General features: G+C 50.4%; 1 protein-coding gene and 1 long non-coding RNA gene across 51 annotated transcripts in view; one reads left to right on the top strand and one right to left on the bottom strand.

The window, feature by feature from the left end:
- Window positions 1-19,649, top strand: part of DEPDC5 (DEP domain containing 5, GATOR1 subcomplex subunit) — a 166,113-nt gene extending 146,464 nt beyond the window's left edge. For 39 of the 50 annotated variants that reach the window (XR_013399232.1, XR_013399233.1, XR_013399231.1 and 36 more), the window contains 3 exons: window positions 2,699-2,759; window positions 7,829-7,911; window positions 8,050-8,855. Coding sequence is in view for 23 of the 50 variants with exons in the window: in XM_077949897.1 (XP_077806023.1) it covers window positions 2,699-2,759; window positions 7,829-7,911; window positions 8,050-8,342 (437 nt within the window). In the remaining 27 variants the exon portion in view is untranslated. Of the gene's footprint in view, window positions 1-2,698; window positions 2,760-7,828; window positions 7,912-8,049; window positions 8,856-17,569; window positions 17,668-19,232 lie in introns of those variants that run through there. The other 11 variants (XR_013399213.1, XR_013399211.1, XR_013399209.1 and 8 more) reach the window with 2 other exon arrangements.
- Window positions 12,013-16,257, bottom strand: LOC144331793 (uncharacterized). Its single transcript, XR_013399292.1, has 2 exons — window positions 14,265-16,257; window positions 12,013-12,823 (listed from the first exon to the last, which is right to left on the bottom strand). It is a non-coding gene; the product is annotated as an uncharacterized LOC144331793 (long non-coding RNA).
- Window positions 19,650-20,240: the final 591 nt, after the last annotated feature.

Below are 20,240 nucleotides of genomic sequence, written 5' to 3'. Positions count from 1 at the left end.
CACACAGAGCTTACAAAGCCCCCTTGAAACTCACATGTTCTTGTTTAACCTCACAGTGGTATGGCTGAGAGAGGACCATTTATGCAGTCCTGAAATGCCAGATGATTGTGTTCATATGGGACCGTTTTAAGCCAAGCAGCTCCTGGTACTATTGTTTTTATTATGTTGAAGGGACAGAGATATCTTCCCCCGACACTGTCCAAAGACTCTTTCGGGGTTTTCCACCTTTGCTATAAAAGCACAGGGTTGCCCACAGGGCTGGCGTTGGAGGACATTTTCGTGCAAGTTGTTTTTCCCTGCCAGTTGTAACTCAGTCTTCAAGACCAGCAGCCTCTGTTGGTTGCCATGGTTACAGCTGCAGAAAGGGTCCCAGTTTAAAGGAATAAGGATTTGAATCTGAAAATCGATTTTCTTGCTTCTGTGCCTCTTCTCTTCCTGTTCTTGCTGTTTCCTATAGCAGCAAATTCAAAATCTTAAAAATCTGACAAGAATGTGCTGTATGTGGATTTTCTGTTTAAAGCCAAAGTCTTTTTTGCTTTTTGCCGTGTGTGTGTGTGTGTGTGTGTGTGTGTGACGGAGTCTCGCTCTGTCACCCAGGCTGGAGTACAGTGGCGTGATGTCGTCTCACTGCAACCTCCACCTCCCAATTCAAGCGATTCTCCTGCCCCAGCCTCCTGAGTAGCTGGGATTACAGGCACACGCCATCATGCCTGGGTAGTTTTTTTTGTATTTTTGTAGAGATGGGATTTCACCATGTTGGCCAGGCAGGTCTTGAACTCCTGACCTCAGGTAGTCCGCCCTCCTCGGCTTCCCAAAGTGCTGGGATTACAGGCGTGAGCCACCGTGCCTGGCTGCTTTTTGCTCTTTAGGTGCCCCAAATCCTCAAATCCATCACAGGCAGAAAATTCCAAATGTGGAAAGATTAACAAAAGCACCACAGGCACTCTGGTCTTTGAGATGGCTGTGCAATTACCACCTCAGGCCTCAGCACCTCCTTCCTCAGAGCAGCCTGGGCTCCCATGCTATGGTCGTCCAACCTTCCCCGGCCCTCCTCCCTCCCCTGTCCACTCTTGGTCCTCAGCAACAGCCTTGCAGAAGGCACAAGGCTGGAGTAATGAAGTGGGTTATGGAGGAGGGGACTTATCTCTTCTGCTGTCCTCCCCAGCCAATCACTCTTCAAATTTTTATTTTTTTATTTTTTTATTTTTTATTTTTTGAGACGGAGTCTTGCTTAGTCACCCAGGCTGGAGTGCAGTGGCACAGTCTTGGCTCACTGCAAGCTCTGCCTCTGGGGTTCATGCCATTCTTCTGCCTCAGCGTCTCAAATAGCTGGTACTATAGGTGCCCACCACCATGCCGAGCTAATTTTTTTTTGTATTTTTAGTAGAGACAGGATTTCACCGTGTTAGTCAGGATGGTCTTGATCTCCTGACCTCGTGATCCATCCACCTCGGCCTCCCAAAGTGCTGGAATTACAGGCATGAGCCACCGCGCCCAGCCAAATTTTTATTTTATTTTACTTTATTTTAGTTTTTTGAGATGGAGTCTTGCTCTGTCGCCCAGGCTGGAGTGCAGTGGTGCAATCTCAGCTCACTGCAACCTCCGCCTCCTGGGTTCAAGCAATTCTCCTGCCTCAGCCTCCCGAATAGCTGGGATTACAGGCATGCGCCACCACACCTGGCTAATTTTTGTATTTTTGGTAGAGATGGTGTTTCACCGTGTTGGCCAGGCTGGTCTCAAACTCCTGACCTCAGGTGATCCTCCTACCTCAGCCTCCCTAAGTGCTGGGATTACAGGTGTGAGCCACCACACCAAGCCCAAATTTTTATTTTTATATTTATTTGCTTCAATTTTCCTACCCCCAAAATGGAGCTTATATTTGCCTTTTCTTGTGGGAAGATTGGTAATACAAAAAAGTAGAGGTGGGCTGGGCACAGTGGCTCACGCCTGTAATCCCAGCACTTTGGGTGGCCGAGGCAGGTGGATCACTTGAAGTCAGGAGTTCGAGACCAGCCTGGCCAACGTGGTGAAACCCCATCTCTACTAAAAATACAAAAATTAGCCTGGTGTGGTGGCATGTGCCTGTAATCCCAGCTACCCGGGAGGCTGAGGCATGAGAATCACTTGAACCTGGCAGGAGGAGGTTGCAGTGAGCTGAGATTGCACCACTGCACTCCAGCCTGGGCAACAGAGCAATACTCTGCTTCAAAAAAAAAAAAAAAAAAAAATTTGGGCATAGTGGTGCATGTCTGTGGTCGTAGGTACTTGGGAGACTAAGGTAGGAGGATCACTTGAGCCCAGGGGTTCAAGGCTGCAGTGTGCTATGATCATGGCAACTAGCATGCATTTATAGTTTATCTTCTGTTTGTACTTTAATATGCTCCTTTCAGCTTTGGGTATAAGAAGTCATTGGAATGAGCCTTATATTGAGTTCTGGTAGCTCACACTGGCTGCTGAGGACTCCACCTTCCTAGACCCAGCTATAGCTTGGGGGAAGGGATGGTGTGAACACATAGCTGTCCTTTCTTTGACCCTTAGGATGGAGGCAAATCTTTCCCAAAGGGCGTAGTATGGGGAAGCAAAGGTTAGGCTCAAGGGGACTGATTGCCAAGAATAGTAAAGGGTACAGAAGACTGGCCCAGAGAGAATTACAAACCTTGTGATCGCAACCCAATATTTATTCTTCTTTTCCTTTCAGGCTTTGAACCGGAAACGTACTGGGATCGAATGCACCTCTTCCAGGAAGCCATTGCACACAGGTTTGTCCCTTAGCGAACGTGAAGAGTGGGAAGGAAATTGGTGTTTATCTTGAATAGCAGTTACCAAAGTGAAACCCATTTTTTTTATTCCTAGAGAAAGGGATCTGTTCCACCAATGGTAAATTCACTGCTTGTCTCCAACAGGACTCTTTACATTGGTTTTTGAGATTAGCGCTGCTTCCCTGGTTCCCGTAGCTGTTGTTTTTCAGTCCTCATTATTTTCTTCTTCCAGTTGAGTGGAGAACATAGAACTCTCTCCTTAGCCTCCAACAAGACCCTAGGCCAAGCTATTCAGGAGATAATATAAAATGAAAAATCAAAAAATGTGTCAAGAGCCCAGCGCAGGTTGAAAATACAACGAATGGGCTGGGCGCGGTGGCTCAAGCCTATAATCCCAGCACTTCGGGAGGCCGAGGCGGGTGGATCACGAGGTCAGGGGATCGAGACCATCCTGGCTAACATGGTGAAACCCCGTCTCTACTAAAAATACAAAAAAATTAGCCGGGCGTCGTGGTGGGTGCCTGTAGTCCCAGCTACTCGGGAAGCTGAGGCAGGAGAATGGCGTGAACCCAGGAGGCAGAACTTGCAGTGAGCCAAGATCACGCCACTGCACTCCAGCCTAGGCGACAGAGAACAGAGCAAGACTCCGTCTCAAAAAAAAGAAAATACGACGAATGGTTAAAAAGCAATAGATGAGTCAATAGATATTTCTTGGCACCTAATATGTGTGCCAGGGAAAAGCCTGTCCTAGACTTCACTGTCTCCCCGACTGTGTTGTCTCCAAACGTCACCAGCCTGGTATCTGATGGCCACTTCATGTTAGTAGTCATGGTAGAAACAAAGCCCCTTGTTCTTGCTTCAGTAATCCTCTCATTACACCTTCTCCAGTGTCCTGTCATCTCCTTATTCAAGCGTCTTCAGCTGTTATAGTCCCTACCTCCCTATATACACTCATACAGCCATAGGACTATTTAGCCTCTCACACCCACCATGGCCCCAACTTACCTTAGACCTTCATCTAAGGTCTAGCCCTTCATAGACCTAGCTCAGATGCTTAGCAAAGGCTGTGGAATGAAGGCAAAGGTGGCTGATTTCCTCCTTCCACTAATGGTGGGTGTGCAGAATCGGGGCAGAAGGTAGAGAGTGCAGTGGTCAATGGGAAAGGGCCTTGATGTTGGAAGCAGAAGGGCCTTATCCACTCCCACCTCCACCAGCATCTGGCTGAGGAACCATGAGCAATTCTGGAACTGGTGAGCCTCCATTTTCTTAACCCTCATGGGGAAGCCGGGCGAGTTCTCTGATGTTCTGGAGAGCCTGGTGATGCACCTAGTGAACCCTCAGTAGACAGCAATCACCCGGGGGGACCCTGCTAACTCACTAGTTTCTAAGTAGCTCTTACTCTGCTTGCTCTGCTGGCAGGATATCACTCAGAACGTGGCCTTTATTTGTTAAGTCTGCTTTTTTCCTTCACTGCATTCTCCTCCTCATCCCCCTCAGTCCAGATTCTGGTCATATCTTCCCAGGAACTATTACCCTTTCCTCCTCAGCCTGCTTTTTCTACTACAGATACCCTCACCTGTTTTCCGACCAGTCCTCTGCTTCATTGTACCAAACCCTGCTGCAGTGTGCTCCTCACCTAAACCCCCTACCTTCCACACCTAAACCCCCACCTTCTGTACCTCCACCTTCCACACCTACTCTCCCCCCACCTTCCACACCTAAACCCCCCACCTTCCACACCTAAACCCCCTCACCTTCCACACCTAAACCCCCCCACCTTCCACAACTAAACCCCACCTTCCACACCTAAAACCCCCACCTTCCACACCTAAACCCCCACCTTCTGTACCTCCACCTTCCACACCTACTCTCCCCTCACCTTCCACACCTAAACTCCCCACCTTGCACACCTAAACCCCTCACCTTTCACACCTAAACCCCCTCACCTTCCACACCTAAACCCCCACCTTCTGTACCTCTACCTTCCACACCTAACCTTCCCCCACCTTTCACACCTAAACCCCCCACCTTCCACACCTAAACCCCCCCCACCTTCCACAACTAAACCCCACCTTCCACACCTAAAACCCCCACCTTCCACACCTAAACTCCCCACCTTCCACACCTAAACACCCCCACCCTCCACACCTAAACACCCCCACCTTCCACAACTAAACCCCCCCACCCTCTACACCTAAACCCCCCCACCTTCCACACCTGAACACCCCCACCTTCCACAGCTAAACCCCCCCCACCTTCCACACCTAAACTCCCCACCTTCTACACCTAACCTCTCCCACCTTCTACACTTACACCTCTCCCACCTTCTACACCTGTCAGAGTGTTCCTCCAGGGATTCCCAAATGTTCCCTCTCTGAATTCCTCTTTCCCTTTCTTTCAAAACACTCTGTATTCCAGTGACTTGGGGGCCCCTGGAGGGCAGGGGTATGGTTTTCCTATTTGTGTTTCCTTCTATAATGCCTAGCAAGGTGCCTGCCTAGAGTACTTTCATATGTAGCTTTTGCATAGGGTGGAGCTTTAAGTGCAACTGTGGCTCTAAACGACACATCAGCCCACCCATAAGGTCCATCTCAGAAAGAGCTAGAAAAGTGTCCATCTTCCTCAGCCCCTAGGCTGTGACCTACAGCTCCTCCTTCATCTTCCTCAGCCCCTAGGCTGTGACCTACAGCTCCTCCTTCATCTTCTTCAGGGCAGGTGGAGATGATTATATCCCCTCCCCAGGGATAGGAGCACCCTGCCCTTACTGCATTTCTGGCTTGCATTCTCCCTGAGTGGACAGCCAGGTGGCCAGGAACCATGTGGTTACACTGCCTTTTTATAATAAAAAACAAAGTTCTGGCCGGGTGCGGTGGCTCACGCCTGTAATCCCAGCACTTTGGGAGGCCGAGGCGGGCGGATCACAAGGTCAGGAGATCGAGACCACGGTGAAACCCCGTCTCTACTAAAAATACAAAAAATTAGCCGGGCGCGGTTGTGGGCGCCTGTAGTCCCAGCTACTCGGGAGGCTGAGGCAGGAGAATGGCGTTAACCCGGGAGGCGGAGCTTGCAGTGAGCCGAGATCGCGCCACTGCACTCCAGCCTGGGCGACAGAGCGAGACTCCGTCTCAAAAAAAAAAAAAAAAAAAAAAACAAAGTTCTTTCCTGGTGACCTAAGAAAGAAATGAGGTTAAAAAAAATTACTTTGGTCAGGCTGATCCATGCTAAGGAAATCAATAGCTTTAATTAGAAAGTAGGGAGAGAGGCCGGGCGCGGTGGCTCAAGCCTGTAATCCCAGCACTTTGGGAGGCCGAGACGGGCGGATCACAAGGTCAGGAGATCGAGACCATCCTGGCTAACATGGTGAAACCCCGTCTCTACTAAAAATACAAAAAACTAGCCGGGCGAGGTGGCGGGCACCTGTAGTCCCAGCTACTTGGGAGGCTGAGGCAGGAGAATGGCGTAAATCCGGGAGGCGGAGCTTGCAGTGAGCTGAGATCCGGCCACTGCACTCCAGCCTGGGCGACAGAGCGAGACTCCGTCTCAAAAAAAAAAAAAAAAAAAAGAAAGTAGGGAGAAAGCAGGCTGAGTGCGGTAGCTTACACCTGTAATCCCAGCACTTTGGGAGACCGAGGCAGGCGGATCACCTGAGGTCAGCAGTTCAAGACCAGCCTGGCCAAAATGGTGAAACCCTGTCTCTACTAAAAATACAAAATTTAGCCAGTCGTGGTGGCGCACGCCTGTAATCCCAGCTACTCAGGAGGCTGGATGCACGAGAATTGCTTGAACCCGGGAGGTAGAGGTCGCTCCACCTCCTCATCATATAATCAGCCTGTAGATAGGCAGCTTACAGTGCGTAGTAGCCTACCCATTTAGTTTGCATATTTGACTTCATATATTCTTCGGTGAAAAATTATGGAATGCAGATTATGTAGAGGATGTGACACAGCACCTCCCCAAGGAACTCAGTCCAGGAAAGAAGACAGGCATTTTCCCATCTTTAGTTCTGCCTACATCACTGTCTTCATTACATAAACCCCTCAGACTTAGAGGGCAGGAGCCACATCTGTTACCACGTCCTTTACAGCTCTTAGCAGGTAGAACTGTAATAAATGTGCCTTATGGAAATAGAAAAACCAGGAATAGAACAAGCCATAGATGAAAAATGGCTCCTCCTGCCCATTTCCAGAGCACAGTGAAGCAGAGAGCCCTAGCTTGGCGTTTCTCTTTTTTTTTTTTCTTTTTTTCTTTTCTTTTTTTTTTTTTTTTTTGAGATGGAGTCTCACCCTGTTGCCAAGGCTGGAGTACAATGGCATGATCTCAGCTCACGGCAACCTCTGCCTCCCGGATTCAAGTGATTCTCCTGGCTACTACCAGGACAATCCTGGTTAATCCTGGCTAATACAAAAATAAGCCAGGCGTGGTGGCACATGCCTGTAATCCCAGCTACTCAGGAGGCTGAGGCAGGAGAATCACTTGAACCAGGAGGCGGAGGTTGCAGTGAGCCGAGATCATGCCATTGCACTCCAGTCTGGGCAACAGTGCAACAACTCCCTTTCACCAAAAAAAAAAAAAAAAAAAAGATAAGGCCTTTCCCTGGAGGAATGGATAGCCTCAAGTATGCGGGTGGGTATGTGTGGCCTGTCAGGACATGAGGTAGATTCCAGTGAGAGGCCCAGGATGGGATGGGGGAGAACGTTCAGCGGGAAGGTCTGCTGGGATGGGTAGGGAACATGGTAGGAGGGACAGGCTATCTGGGCAGAGATGAAGGCTGGATGAAGAGTGCAGCCGATGGGAAGGTTTTCATTCAGTATGGTGGTGGTGACATGGTGGACCTCGGAGATGACAGGCTGCTAGGTGTGAGGAGGTCTGGTGAGCCATGGTGTTGCAAGAGGTAGAGGTCAAAAAGTGGTGAGGGTGAGGACAAAAGCAGCCTGCATGTGCAATCTAGAAAGATATCTTTCCAGATCTCTGTGTCTCAGGCTGTCCGAGAGTCCTATCAGCTACATTCTCTTCCCTTGCCCCTTTAACTAAGGAGGCGCTGATCAGCATGTCTTTGTGTCCTTTCCTAGGTTTGGGTTTGTACAAGATAAATATTCTGCCTCTGCTTTTAACTTCCCTGCTGAGAACAAGCCTCAGTACATCCACGTTACAGGTAAGGAGCTACGGGCAGAGTTGGACAGGTGGGTCCACATCCCTTTCCTTGCACCAAACCTGTGGCTGCAGAACCACCTCAGCAGGCTCCAGGAGCCCTCCTGGTGGCTGCCACACAGGCGCTCCCCTTTCTCTTCAGGAACAGTGTTTCTGCAGCTGCCCTATTCCAAGCGCAAGTTCTCAGGGCAGCAGCGGCGGCGGCGGAACTCCACCAGCTCCACCAACCAGAACATGTTCTGCGAGGAGCGGGTCGGCTACAACTGGGCCTACAACACCATGCTAACCAAGACATGGCGCTCCAGTGCCACAGGGGATGAAAAGTTTGCTGATCGGCTGCTGAAGGACTTCACAGACTTCTGCATCAACCGTGACAACCGTCTGGTCACGTTCTGGACAAGTTGCCTGGAGAAGATGCATGCCAGTGCCCCGTGAGGCCAGGGTTAGAAGGCTGTGCCTGTGCTGAGGGAAGGTGGGTGAGCTGCTGCCCTCAAACCCAGGGTGGAGGAGGATTCCAGGCAGGCTCTAGGAGTCAGGTGTCCATTTGCTACTGTCAGTGAGTGGGGGCCAATTTTTTTTTTTTTTTTTTTTTGGCCCCCACAACAAATCTTCTACTCTAGAAGAAAGACTTTGGAAGCAGCTGCTGCTGCTGCCGCCACTCCTGTCAGCAAGTGCTCCGAGCAGGTGGGAGGCACAGATTGTCCGTGGGAGGGCTCCAGTGTCTGGGAAGAGGGCAGGCAGCCCCCATGAATGTCCTCGGAAGTGAGTGGCTCCTGGTAGCATCCTTTTCCTTCACCATCTATAGGATATTAGGGGCAGAATCTGCCACTTCCTGCCCGGGAGTGTGCACAGATGTAAGATAATTTTGTGAAATAATGTACCATAGACTCTCACCTACTGTATATACCTGTACATACCAGAAGCAAATAAAAAGCTCCACGTGCATCATCTCTGTCCCCACCCAGTTCCCCACAGAAGCAGTCCCATCCTGAGCTGGGCAGTTGTGCCAGGTGGCCGGGGTCATGGCAGTCAATGAAGAGGCCACAGATGGTGAGAGGGCTTCAGAATTCACTGGCTTAGGGAGTTTGGCTATGAGTTTGTTGAGAGATTTCTTTCATAGGCTGCTAGGCCGGAGCAAGGATGGTTCCAGTGAGGACAGTGAGCAGGCAGGATAACTTACAAGGTAACTGTAGGCTCATGCTGTCAGAATGAATCTTGCTAAATGGGGTGAGCCCAGCTCTGGGATGCAGATATGATGGCATTCTGAAAAAAATCAACGGAAACCTTTGTAGACTCTAAGTTAGGTTTTTGTTTTGTTTTGTTTTGTTTTTTAAGACAAAATTTTCACTCTTGTTGCCCAGGCTGGAGTGCAATGGTGTGATCTGAGCTCACTACAACCTCTGCCTCCTGGGTTCAAGCGATTCTCCTGCCTCGGCCTCCCAAGTAGCTGGGATTACAGGCACCTGCCACCATACCAGGCTAATTTTTTGTATTTTAAGTAGAGATGGGGTTTCACCATGTTGGCTAGGCTGGTCTTGAACTCCTCATCTCAGGTGATCCACTCACCTCAGCTTCCCAAAGTGCTGGGATTACAGGTGTGAGCCACCATGCCCAGCCTAGCTTAGGTTTGCTGAGATAAGACTCAGCATGGTGCTTCTACCTCAGCACCCTGCCTTAAGCTACTCAGGGCAGTTTGGGGGCTGTGGGTCAGAGGGGAGAATCCGACAGTGGCTGCCACTTCTTGCTGTGCCATCTCACCACGTGGAGTTCATCACAAGTCCTGTTGATTTGCCTCCTCAGTAGCTTTGCATCCATTCTCTTCTTCCCAGGCCCTGAGCTGCCACTCAGTCCAGCCTTCCTTTGTCTTTCTCTTAGATCTCCAGGAAAACCTTGTAGTTTGTCTCTGCTTTCACTCCACTTGTCAGTCAGTCTTTTTATAAAACCACTGTGATTTTGCCACCACTTAACTAGAACTTTTTGGTGACTTAAACTTCAAAAATCTTAGTTGCAGCCTACATGGTCCTGCACAATCTGGTCCTGTGGGCTGTTCGTACAGCCACCCTGGCCATCACACATTCCCTGGAACATCACAAACTGTACCAGCTCAGATGCTTTGCACTTGCTGTTCCCTCTGTTCCATCTGCCTAGAACATTCCTCCCTCCATGCCTGCTCTGTCTCACTAACTCCTGGTGGTCAGCCATCAGCTCTTAGCTCAAATGTCACTTCTCCAGAGAAGCAGAGTTGGTGGCCCTGTTACATCCGCCCACAGCACCTTGTACTTCTCCAGCATGGTGCTCAACACATTTATACTCTACCATGGCAGAAGCTTCTCTTTTTTTTTTTTGAGATAGAGTCTGGCTCTGTCACCCAGGCTGAAATGCAGTGGTGCGATCTCAGCTCACTGCAGCCTCCACCTCCCAGGTGCGAGTGATTCTCCTATCTCAGCCCGTGAGTAACTGGGATTCAGGGCCCTGCGACAGAACCCAACTAATTTTCCTATTTTTAGTAGACACAGGGTTTTTCCATGTTTGCCAGGCTGATCTCGAACTCCTGACCTCAGGTGATCCACCCGCCTCGGCCTCCCAAAGTGCCCAAGGTGCTGGGATTACAGGCGTGAGCCATCACACCCAGCTTTTTTTTTTTTTTTTTTTTTTGAGATGGAGTCTTGCTCTGTCCCAGGCTGGAGTGCAGTGGTGCAATCTTGGCTCACTGTAACCTCTACCTCCCAGGTTCAAGCAATTCTCCTGTCTCAGCTTGTGAGTAGCTGGGATTACAGATGCACACCACCACAACCAGCTAATTTTTGTATTTTTTAGTAGAGACAGGGTTTCACCATGTTGGCCAGGCTGGTCTCGAACTCCTGACCTCAGGTAATCCACCTGCCTTGGCCTCCCAAAGTGCTGGGATTACAGGCATGAGCCACTGTGCCCAGCCAAAGGTTCTCTATTTTGTTCATCTTTTTGGTGTCACGTGTGCATGATACACTTGATCTTAGCCAAAAGGCCGAGAAGCGATACGTGTGCATGATAATAGTAGATGTTGGAGAAATGGTTGTTGACTGAATGTATAGTAAGTGAATGAACTTCGGATTCCAGGGGTGGGCACTGGATTTTTTTATTTTATTTTTTTAAGAGACGGAGTCTTGCTCTGTCACCCAGGCTGGAGTGCAGGGGTGTGATGGCTCACTGTGACCTCTGCCTTTGGTTCAAGCGATTCTCCTGCCTTAGCCTCCTGAGTAACTGGGACTACAAGTGCACATCACCATGCCCGGTTAATTTTTGTATTTTTAGTAGAGACAGGGTTTCATCATGTTTGCAAGGATGGTCTCGATCTCCTGACCTCAGGTGATCCAACCTCCTCGGCCTCCCAAAGTGCTGGGATTACAGGCGTGAGCCACCGTGCCTGGCCTGAGCACTGGATTTTACATCTGAATCTCCACCTTCCTAGCTGGGCTCCTTAATTACTTCACAGAACTTGAACTTATTTAGAACTTAAAACGCAGCTATGGATGCTGCATGTAATGATTTTGAGAGAACAGGTTTATTAATACATGTGAAAGAGCACTGGATAATTCCTGGAAATAGAGCAGGACTTTGATAAAAACCTGTTTTCTTTTCCTTTTTCACCTTCCCTTTTCTCAGATATGCCAATCCCCTCATCTATGAAATGGGAAGCTATCTCCCCGGGTGGTTGGAGAATCAGAAGACACATGTAGTTGGGCACGGTTGGCCCACACTTGAAATCCCAACACTTTGGGAGTCTGAGATGGGAGGATCGCTTGAGCCCAGGAGTTTGAGATCAGCCTGAGCAACATAGGAAGACCCCATCGCTACAAAAAAATAAATTAATTAAATTAAATTAAAAATTAGCTTAGGGCTGGGTGCAGTGGCTCACGCCTGTAATCCTAACACTTTGTGAGGCCGAGGTGGGCGGATCATGTGAGGTCAGGAATTTGATATTAGCCTGGCCAACATGATGAAACCCCATCTCTATGAAAAATACAAAAATTAGCTGGGCGTGGTGGTGTGCATCTATAATCCCAGCTACTCGGGAGGCTGAGGCAAGAGAACCATTTGAACCCAAGAGGTGGAGGTTGCAGTGAGCTGAGATCATGCTACTGTACTCCAGCCTGGGCCACAGAGCAAGACTCTAAGAAAAAACAAAAGTTAGCTGGACATGGTGACTCGCACCTGTCTTCCCAGCTACTTGAGAGGCTGAGGTGGGGAGATCTCTTGAACCCAGGAGGTCTGCAATGAGCCGTGATTGCACCACTGCACTCCAGTCTGGGTGACAGAGTGAGACCCTATCTCAAAAAAGAAAAAAAAAAGCCACGTATATGAAAAGTCTTACCAAAAGAGAGTAAGCAAATGTCTGCTCTCAAACAGCTGAACAGCTGCTCTCACATTCCTGGATGGGAGTCTCCATTGTGCTGTCAAGCCATTGAGTGATGGTGCTGGACAAAGCAGCCACTGGCCTGTTCAGATCACATACGAACTGAACAACCACTTGCGATCCTCAGTGTCCCATGTGTAAAGCCAACAATTGCCCCTGCAATTGCCCAGCAGAAGGCCCAGAGAATGATTTGGTGGAAGAAGGGGCGGCTGGTGAGTTAGGATGCTGGGTCACTCCCCCAACAGAGCGGAACCTGAAACTCTCCTGCCCATGGGCCCCAGTGTCCTGCTGCCTACTTTCCTGATTCCTCCTCTCTCTGGTGGGCACCTCCTTCCACCCACTTGTCCAAGCCAGAATCTGGTAGTCAAACTCGATGCCTTCCTCCTCCATCATCCTCCAGTCCTCCCATCCATTCATCCCACCTGTCTCTCAGACCCATCCACCTTTTTGTAGGTACAAAGCTCAGCCCACAGGGAGTCTGGTTTGGTCAGACATGGAGGACATGTGCATGCTGATCAGGAGCCTGTCACCAGATTATATAGGCCGGATGCAGTGGCTCACGCCTGTCATCCCAGCACTTTGGGAGGCCAAGATCACCTGAGGTCAGGAGTTTGAGACCAGCCTGGCAAACATGATGAAACCCCATCTCTACTAAAAATACAAAAGTTAGGGCGGGGTGTGGTGGCTCACGCCTGTAATCCCAGCACTTTGGGAGGCCAAGTGGGTCGATCACCTGAGGTCAGGAGTTCGAGACCAGCCTGGCCAACATGGTGAAACCCCATCTCTACTAAAAATACAAAAGTTAGGGCTGGGGATGGTGGCTCACGCCTGTAATTCCAACACTTTGGGAGGCCAAGGTGGGTGGATCAAGAGGTCAAGAGATCGAGATTATCCTGGCCAACATGGTGAAACCCTGTCTCTACTAAAAATACAAAAATTAGAGAACCATTTGAACCCAAGAGGTGGAGGTTGCAGTGAGCTGAGATCATGCTACTGTACTCCAGCCTGGGCCACAGAGCAAGACTCTAAGAAAAAACAAAAGTTAGCTGGACATGGTGACTCGCACCTGTCTTCCCAGCTACTTGAGAGGCTGAGGTGGGGAGATCTCTTGAACCCAGGAGGTCTGCAATGAGCAGACCTGGCGTGGTGGTGCGTGCCTGTAGTCCCAGCTACTCAGGAGGCTGAGGCAGGAGAATCACTTGAACTCGGGAGGCAGAGGTTGCAGTGAGCCGAGATCACGCCACTGCATTCCAGCCTGAGCAACAAGAGTGAAACTTCATCTTAAAAAAAAAAGTTAGCTGGGCATGGTGGCGGGCGCCTGTAGTCCCAGCTACTTGGGAGGCTGAGGCAGGAGAATCCCTTGAACCTGGGAGGCAGAGGTTGCAGTGAGCCAAGATTGCACCACTGCACTCCATCCTGGGTGACCCATCTCAAAAAAAAAAAAAAAAAAGGAAGGAGTACATGATGTATGCCAGAGACATTGTGCAAATCCGTGCGGGCTTGCTGAAGCAGATAGGAAATACTGGGACGGAATGCTGAATAGAAGCCAATTTACAGGCCTCTTCAGTTACCCAGAAAACTTGAGAAAAACACAGAATAACAATGGTCACTCCATTGAGTGTTTCCTGTGTCCTGGGCAATGTGTCATACACCTTTTCATTGCGTAATCTATTTTTTGTTGTTGTTGTAGTTGAGACGGAATCTTGCTCTGTTGCCCAGACTTGGAATGCAGTGGCAGAATCTCGGCTCACTGCAACCTCTGTCTCCCAAGTTCAAGCAATTCTCCTGCCTCAGTCTCCCCGGTAGCTGGGACAATAGGTACAAGCCACCATATCCAGTTAATTTTTGTAATTTTAGTAGAGACAGGGTTTCACCATCTTGGTCAGGCTGATCTCAAACTGCTGACCTCAAATGATCCACCTGCCTCGGCCTCCCAGAGTGCTGGGATTACAGGCGTGAGCCACTGCACCTGGCTCACTGCATAATGTTATCAACATACCAGCTGAGGGGTGGAAGGCTCCAGTAAGTAGGGTCCACGCCCATACACTAACAAACAGCTGGGCTGGGAATCAGGTTCATGGGAATCAGCCCAGTCACCACCAGTTGTGCTGCCTCCTTCGCCTCCTGGTGGTGCTGTGTCGATGAGATGCCACCCACTGCTCCATCCTGGGTTCCTGCCTGGGGACCCCTTCATTCCTTTCAACTGACTGCCTTACATGTATGGTGAAGCTACAGGGGTACAGATGTGGTGTAACATGGTCTCATATACAGGTTCTCTGGTAGGGAATGGGCAGTGACTCAGTGACTTTGACACAGGACCAATGGCCTTTCCTCCCTGCCAGGCTTCTATCAGGAAGGCACTGTGTGTGCCCTCTCTTGTGGTCTGTAGCTGTGGCTTCAGCCTCCAAGTGCTTCAGGCAGCTCCTGGCCTTCAGACTGTGCCACACACTTGCCCTAAACCTGACCTGAAATGCCCAGGATGTAGCATTTGCGTGTAGCGAAAGCTGGTGCCAAGTACTCAGTCCTACCAGCCCTCAGATTTGACCTCCATCTGCTTCTCTGGCTGGAGCAAGATTCCTCTGTTTCCTCAGTGAATCAGCATATAGTCCTTCCAACAAGAAAATCTATTTTCCCAAGGGGATGAGGGGAGATGGGGAATTGCTATGCAATCTCTGGAAAAGCCTTTTCTCTCTGCGCCCCAGAATTTTCATCTGAACTCATCTGGGAGAAACATTGGGGACCACAAGATTATAGACTTTCTCCCTTCTCAACCAACAGGATGGATGAGTGCTGAGGGGGGAATTCCAGTCCGTTTCAGTCCCACAGTTGCCACTGGAATGCAGTTTCTTTCTTCCTGTCTGTGCCCTTTTTTTGAGACAGGGTCTCACTGTGTCATCCAGGCTGGAGCACAGTGGCACAACCTTGGCTGACTGCGACCTCCACCTCCTGGGTTCAAGCGATTCTTGTGCCTCAGCCTCCTGAGTACCTGGGATTACAGGCATGTGCCGCCATGCCTGGCTAATTTTTGTATTTTTTTGTAGAGACAGAGTTTTGCCATGTTAGCCAGGCTGTTCTTGAACTCCTGGCCTCGAGTGATCCTCCTACCTCAGCTTCTCAAAGTGCTGGGATTACAGGCGTGAGCCGCTGTGCCCAGCCTCTAGTGAGTACTTCTAAAAAACCTACAATGCTCAGGATAGACCTTACAGCAAAGAATTATCCAGCCTCCAATGTCAATTGTGTCAGCTTCAGACACCATGAACTAGACTGTGGTCAGGTAAGAGGTTTAGAAGGGGACTCCCTCCCTCCTGTGACTTTGGAAGAAGAGGCATCTGCCACTTGCCCCTTCCTGTGATCTGAATCCAATGGCAGCCCCATCGTCAATTTATAGCAATTACTCTTGCTGGGTTCCAAGGCCAGAGTGGCTAAGAGGCCTGCTTAGAGGCATACAGCAGGTTACCACAGCACCAGGATTAGAATGCTGGCCATATGGAATGCTCGCTTGCTGGGACATGGCTTCTGTGTTTCTCTTCCACTTTACTTGTTCACATAGCTTGTCTCTCCCATCGAATGTAAGCTCTTTGAAGGCAGAGAACACATCTTGCTCATCCTTGTATCCCCCACGGCAAGTGCCCATCACACATTTGGCACTTATTTAGAATTTATTGAATTCATTCATTCAGCCAACATTTATGCAAGGTTGAACCAATGTGGGCCTTGCCCTCCTGGTGGAGGGAAGCAGACATGCAAAGCAGCCACCATAGCACTCTAGAAGAGGTCTCAGATTGGCTCTGTAATGCAGTACAGAAACTGGCCGGGTGCTAGCCGAGCGCGGTGGCTCACATCTGTAATCCCAGCACTTTAGGAGCCTGAGGTGGGCGGATCATGAGGTTAGGAGATCGAGACCATCCTGGCTAACACAGTGAAACCCCGTCTCTACTAAAAATACAAAAAAATTTAGCCTGGCGTGGTGGCGGGCGCCTGTAGTCCCAGCTTCTTGGGAGGCTGAGGCAGGAGAATGGCATGAACCTGGGAGGCGGAGCTTGCAGTGAGCCAAGATCATGCCACTGCACTCCAGCATGGGCAACAGAGCAAGCCTCCATCTCAAAAAAAAAAAAAGAAAGAGGCCGGGCGCGGTGGCTCACGCCTGTAATCCCAGCACTTTGGGAGGCCGAGGCGGGCGGATCACAAGGTCAGGAGATCGAGACCACGGTGAAACCCCATCTCTAAAAATACAAAAAATTAGCTGGGCGCCGTGGCGGGCGCCTGTAGTCCCAGCTACTCAGGAGGCTGAGGCAGGAGAATGGCGTGAACCCGGGAGGCGGAGCTTGCAGTGAGCCAAGATCGCGCCACTGCACTCCAGCCTGGGCGACAGAGCGAGACTCCCTCTCAAAAAAAAGAAAGAAAGAAATTGGCCGGTGTGATGGCTCATGCCTATAATCCCAGCAATTTGGGAGGCTGAGGCAAGTGGATCACTTGAGGTCAGGAGTTCGAGACCAGCCTGGCCAACATGGTAAAACCCCATTTCTACTAAAAATACAGGAAGAAAAAATCAGCCAGGCATAGTGGTGGGTGCCTGTAATCCTAGCAACTCGGGAGGCTGAGGCAGGAGAATCACTTGAACTCGGGAGGTGGAGTTTGCATTGAGCCAAGATCGTACCTCTGCACTCCAGCCTGGGCAACAGAGCAAGACTCGGTCCCAAGAAAAAAAGAAATAGAGGAGAGGGCTTCATTCTGTGTAGGGGAGCTGGGGAAGACTAGAGAAAGGGGCATTTGGGCTGGGACTTGACAGCTACCTAAGAGTCCTCCTAACAGGTGAGGAGTATAGGGTGGGGAAGGGGATGATGGAGGGCTGGGGGGCTTTGGCAACAGAACAGTCAAGAGAAGACGACTAAAAACTGAAAGAACCACAGAGAGAGTTCACCGACCTGCCTCACCCAGCCTGCCCTTTCAACAACTAGAGGTGAGTGCTGGCAAGTCCCAGGGTGCACACTGGAGCCAACAAATGGCCCATTGTCTGGAAACCCTGAGCCAGCCTGTCCCCTGGGGTCATGCCACTGGGGCCTTGATCACCTGTCAGCCTTTGCTCTCCCTGGCCCCAGATCTAGGTAGAACAATGGCCTCTGAACACACCCAAGCTCCACAGTGGTGGCTGGTGTCTCTGATAGGACAAGTAGGGAAATGATCTCTTTCATGTTCCCTTTCATGTTCCCTTTCTCTTCAGGGAACCAGAAACCCTGTGCCCAGGTTCAACCTGCTATTTCTTCACCAGGTGACCCTGCATAGCCTTTTGAAACCTGACTGACCCTCATCCGTCTAGTGACAAGATGGGAATCATCAAGACTTCATTACATAACTGGAGAAGTCAATGTGAGAACCTGGGAGATAAGGGTTGTTGGGCTGGGCGCAATGACTCATGCCTGTAATTCCAGCACTTTGGGAGGCCAAAGCAGGCAGATCACTTGAGGCCAGGAATTCGAGACTAGCCTGGCCATCATGGCAAAACCCCATCTCTACTAAAAAACCAAGACTTAGCCAGGTGTGGTGGTGCATGCCTGTAATCTCGGCTACTTGGGAGGCTGAGTCTGAGAATCACTTGAACCGGGGAAGCGGAGGCTGCAGTGAGCTGAGATCGCACCACTGCACTCCAGCCTGGGTGACGGAGGGAGACTCTTTCTCAAAAAAGGGTGGGGGGGTTGTGACGGCCCTTTGAGAACTAAGTCTGAGAAAGAGTCATTGTTACTCTTGTCTGATAGTAGTGCCCCCTGCCTGTGATCCTGAGCAAGTCCAGTCACCTCACTCGACCTCAAGTTTGAGGGTGCAGTGATGACGGCACGTTCCCAGCTTCCTTCGAGGGATCATGGTGGGGACCCGATGCAGTCGGCTTTGCAAAGGTGTCCGAGTGGCGCAGGGTGCTCCTTCATTTTAAGGCAGTGCTAAAAATGCTCCCATAACGGAGGCCAAACATTCTGGTTTTCTATTTTATTTTATTTTCAGACAGGGTCTTGCTCTGTCACCCAGGCTGAAGTGCAGTGGCATGATCACAGCTCACTACAACCTCTGCCTCCCAGGTTCAGTTGATCCTCCCACCACAGCCTCCCCAGTCGCTGGGACTACAGGCACATACCACCACACCCTACTAATTTTTTGTGGAGACAGGGTCTCACTTTGTTGCCCAGGCTGCCTCGAACTCTTGGGCTCAAGCAATCCACACACCTTGGGCCTCCCAAAGTGCTGGAATTACAGGTATGAGCCACCATGCTTGGGCTAAACATTTTGTTTTGAACGTGCCCAGAAGGTGTACAAGGAACATGATATACCACCAGCTAGTCTGAAGCTTGGGAAAAGAGAGAAAGAAAGCAGAAAAAAGATAATAGCAAGAGCTTACTTGTATATTGAACCCCAAAAAAGTGTGTGCCCACCAACCTGCTAGGGCCTGAGGACAGCCCTGATGGAGGTGAGTGGGTAATGGGGACCCCCACTTCTCAGAGGAGAAACTGAGTCTCAGGGAAGTTCAGGACTTGCCTGGGGTTACTGAGTGAGCACACAGAGCAGAGGAGGGATTGAACCTGTCTGCATTCTCCCGACCCCTCCATCCCCCCTAGCCAGGCTGGGCTTTTCCTCATAATGAGATGGGGCGTGGGAGACAAACCCAGTGAGAGAGGCCTCTCTGGAGGGGCAGCCATGCAAGGAAGGAGGCAGGGGAGGGCCTGGGGCCAAGCTCCCTGCACAGCCATGAGAGCCATGTCCCCGGTCCCGACTCCCCAGGGTCTCCTACTCCTGGTCACTGCACTGTTGGTGGTTGGCCCTGGGAGAACAGGAGCACTCCCTGGGTAGTCTGACACACAGGATGTGTCTCGCCTCAAAGCAGAAGTGAAACCGGCACAGTTCTCCTTGTGAGACACCCCCTCACCACCTTCGTGTCTCTTCTGCAGGAACCAGGAGAGTGGCTGCCACCACTTGAAGCCAGATTGGAGGACAACAGAGAAACTGGCCAGCTCTGGAGTCTGACCTATGCAGGGAGCTGGGTGTCCACCCCGCACTGCACACATCTTAGGATTGCTTTGTGCATGCCCCCTTGGGCTGCCTGTCACAGTGATGGCAAGATACTGTTCCTATCAGGTTTTATGATGTAGACTCTAAGGGAGCTGCCCCTTTATACAAGTCCCTGTGTCCCAGTGGAATCGCAGCCAGCCCATCGCCACGGGAGGGAGATTTGTTTGTGGTTTACTCACTCGTTTGTTGTTCACAGGTTCAGTCACCATGCTGCCCACACATGTATTAACAGTCTCCCACGTGCCAGGCATCGTGTAGATGCAGGAGGAAGGATATTAAACAAAAAATTACACAAATAACGATTTTTAGGGTTGTGAAGTAATAAGTATAGTTGTGAAAAGTGCTCAAAAGACAAAGTAGAGGCCACTGTGAAAGGTGTAAGGGGGGGCCAGGCGCGGTGCCTCACGCCTGTAATCCCAGCACTTTAGGAGGCCGAGGAGGGCGGATCACGAAGTCAAGATATCAAGACCATCCTGGCCAACATGGTGAAACCCCGTCTCTACTAAAAATAGAAAAATTAACTGGGTGTGGTGGCGTGTGCCTGTAATCCCAGCTACTCAGGAGGCTGAGGCCGGAGAATCGCTTGAACTCAGGAGGTAGAGGTTGCAGTGAGCCGAGATTGCACCACCACACTCCAACCTGGTGAGACAGAGCGAGACTCCGTCTCAAAAAAAAAAAAAAAAGCCAGCGTGGTGGTGGGTGCCTATACTATAATCCCAGCTACTGGAGAGGCTGAGGCAGAGAATTGATTGATCCCGGGAGGCGGAGGCTGCAGTGAGCTGAGATCACACCACTGCACTCCAGCCTGGGCGACAGAGCAAGACTGTCCAAAAAAAAGAAAAAGAAAGGTGTGAGGGGGAGCCTGACCTATTCTGGGGCCCAGGGAA

The sequence above is a fragment of the Macaca mulatta genome, chromosome 10 (assembly GCF_049350105.2).
Source record: "Macaca mulatta isolate MMU2019108-1 chromosome 10, T2T-MMU8v2.0, whole genome shotgun sequence".
Lineage (NCBI taxonomy): Eukaryota > Metazoa > Chordata > Mammalia > Primates > Cercopithecidae > Macaca > Macaca mulatta.
This window is presented reverse-complemented; position numbering and strand designations above follow the sequence as displayed.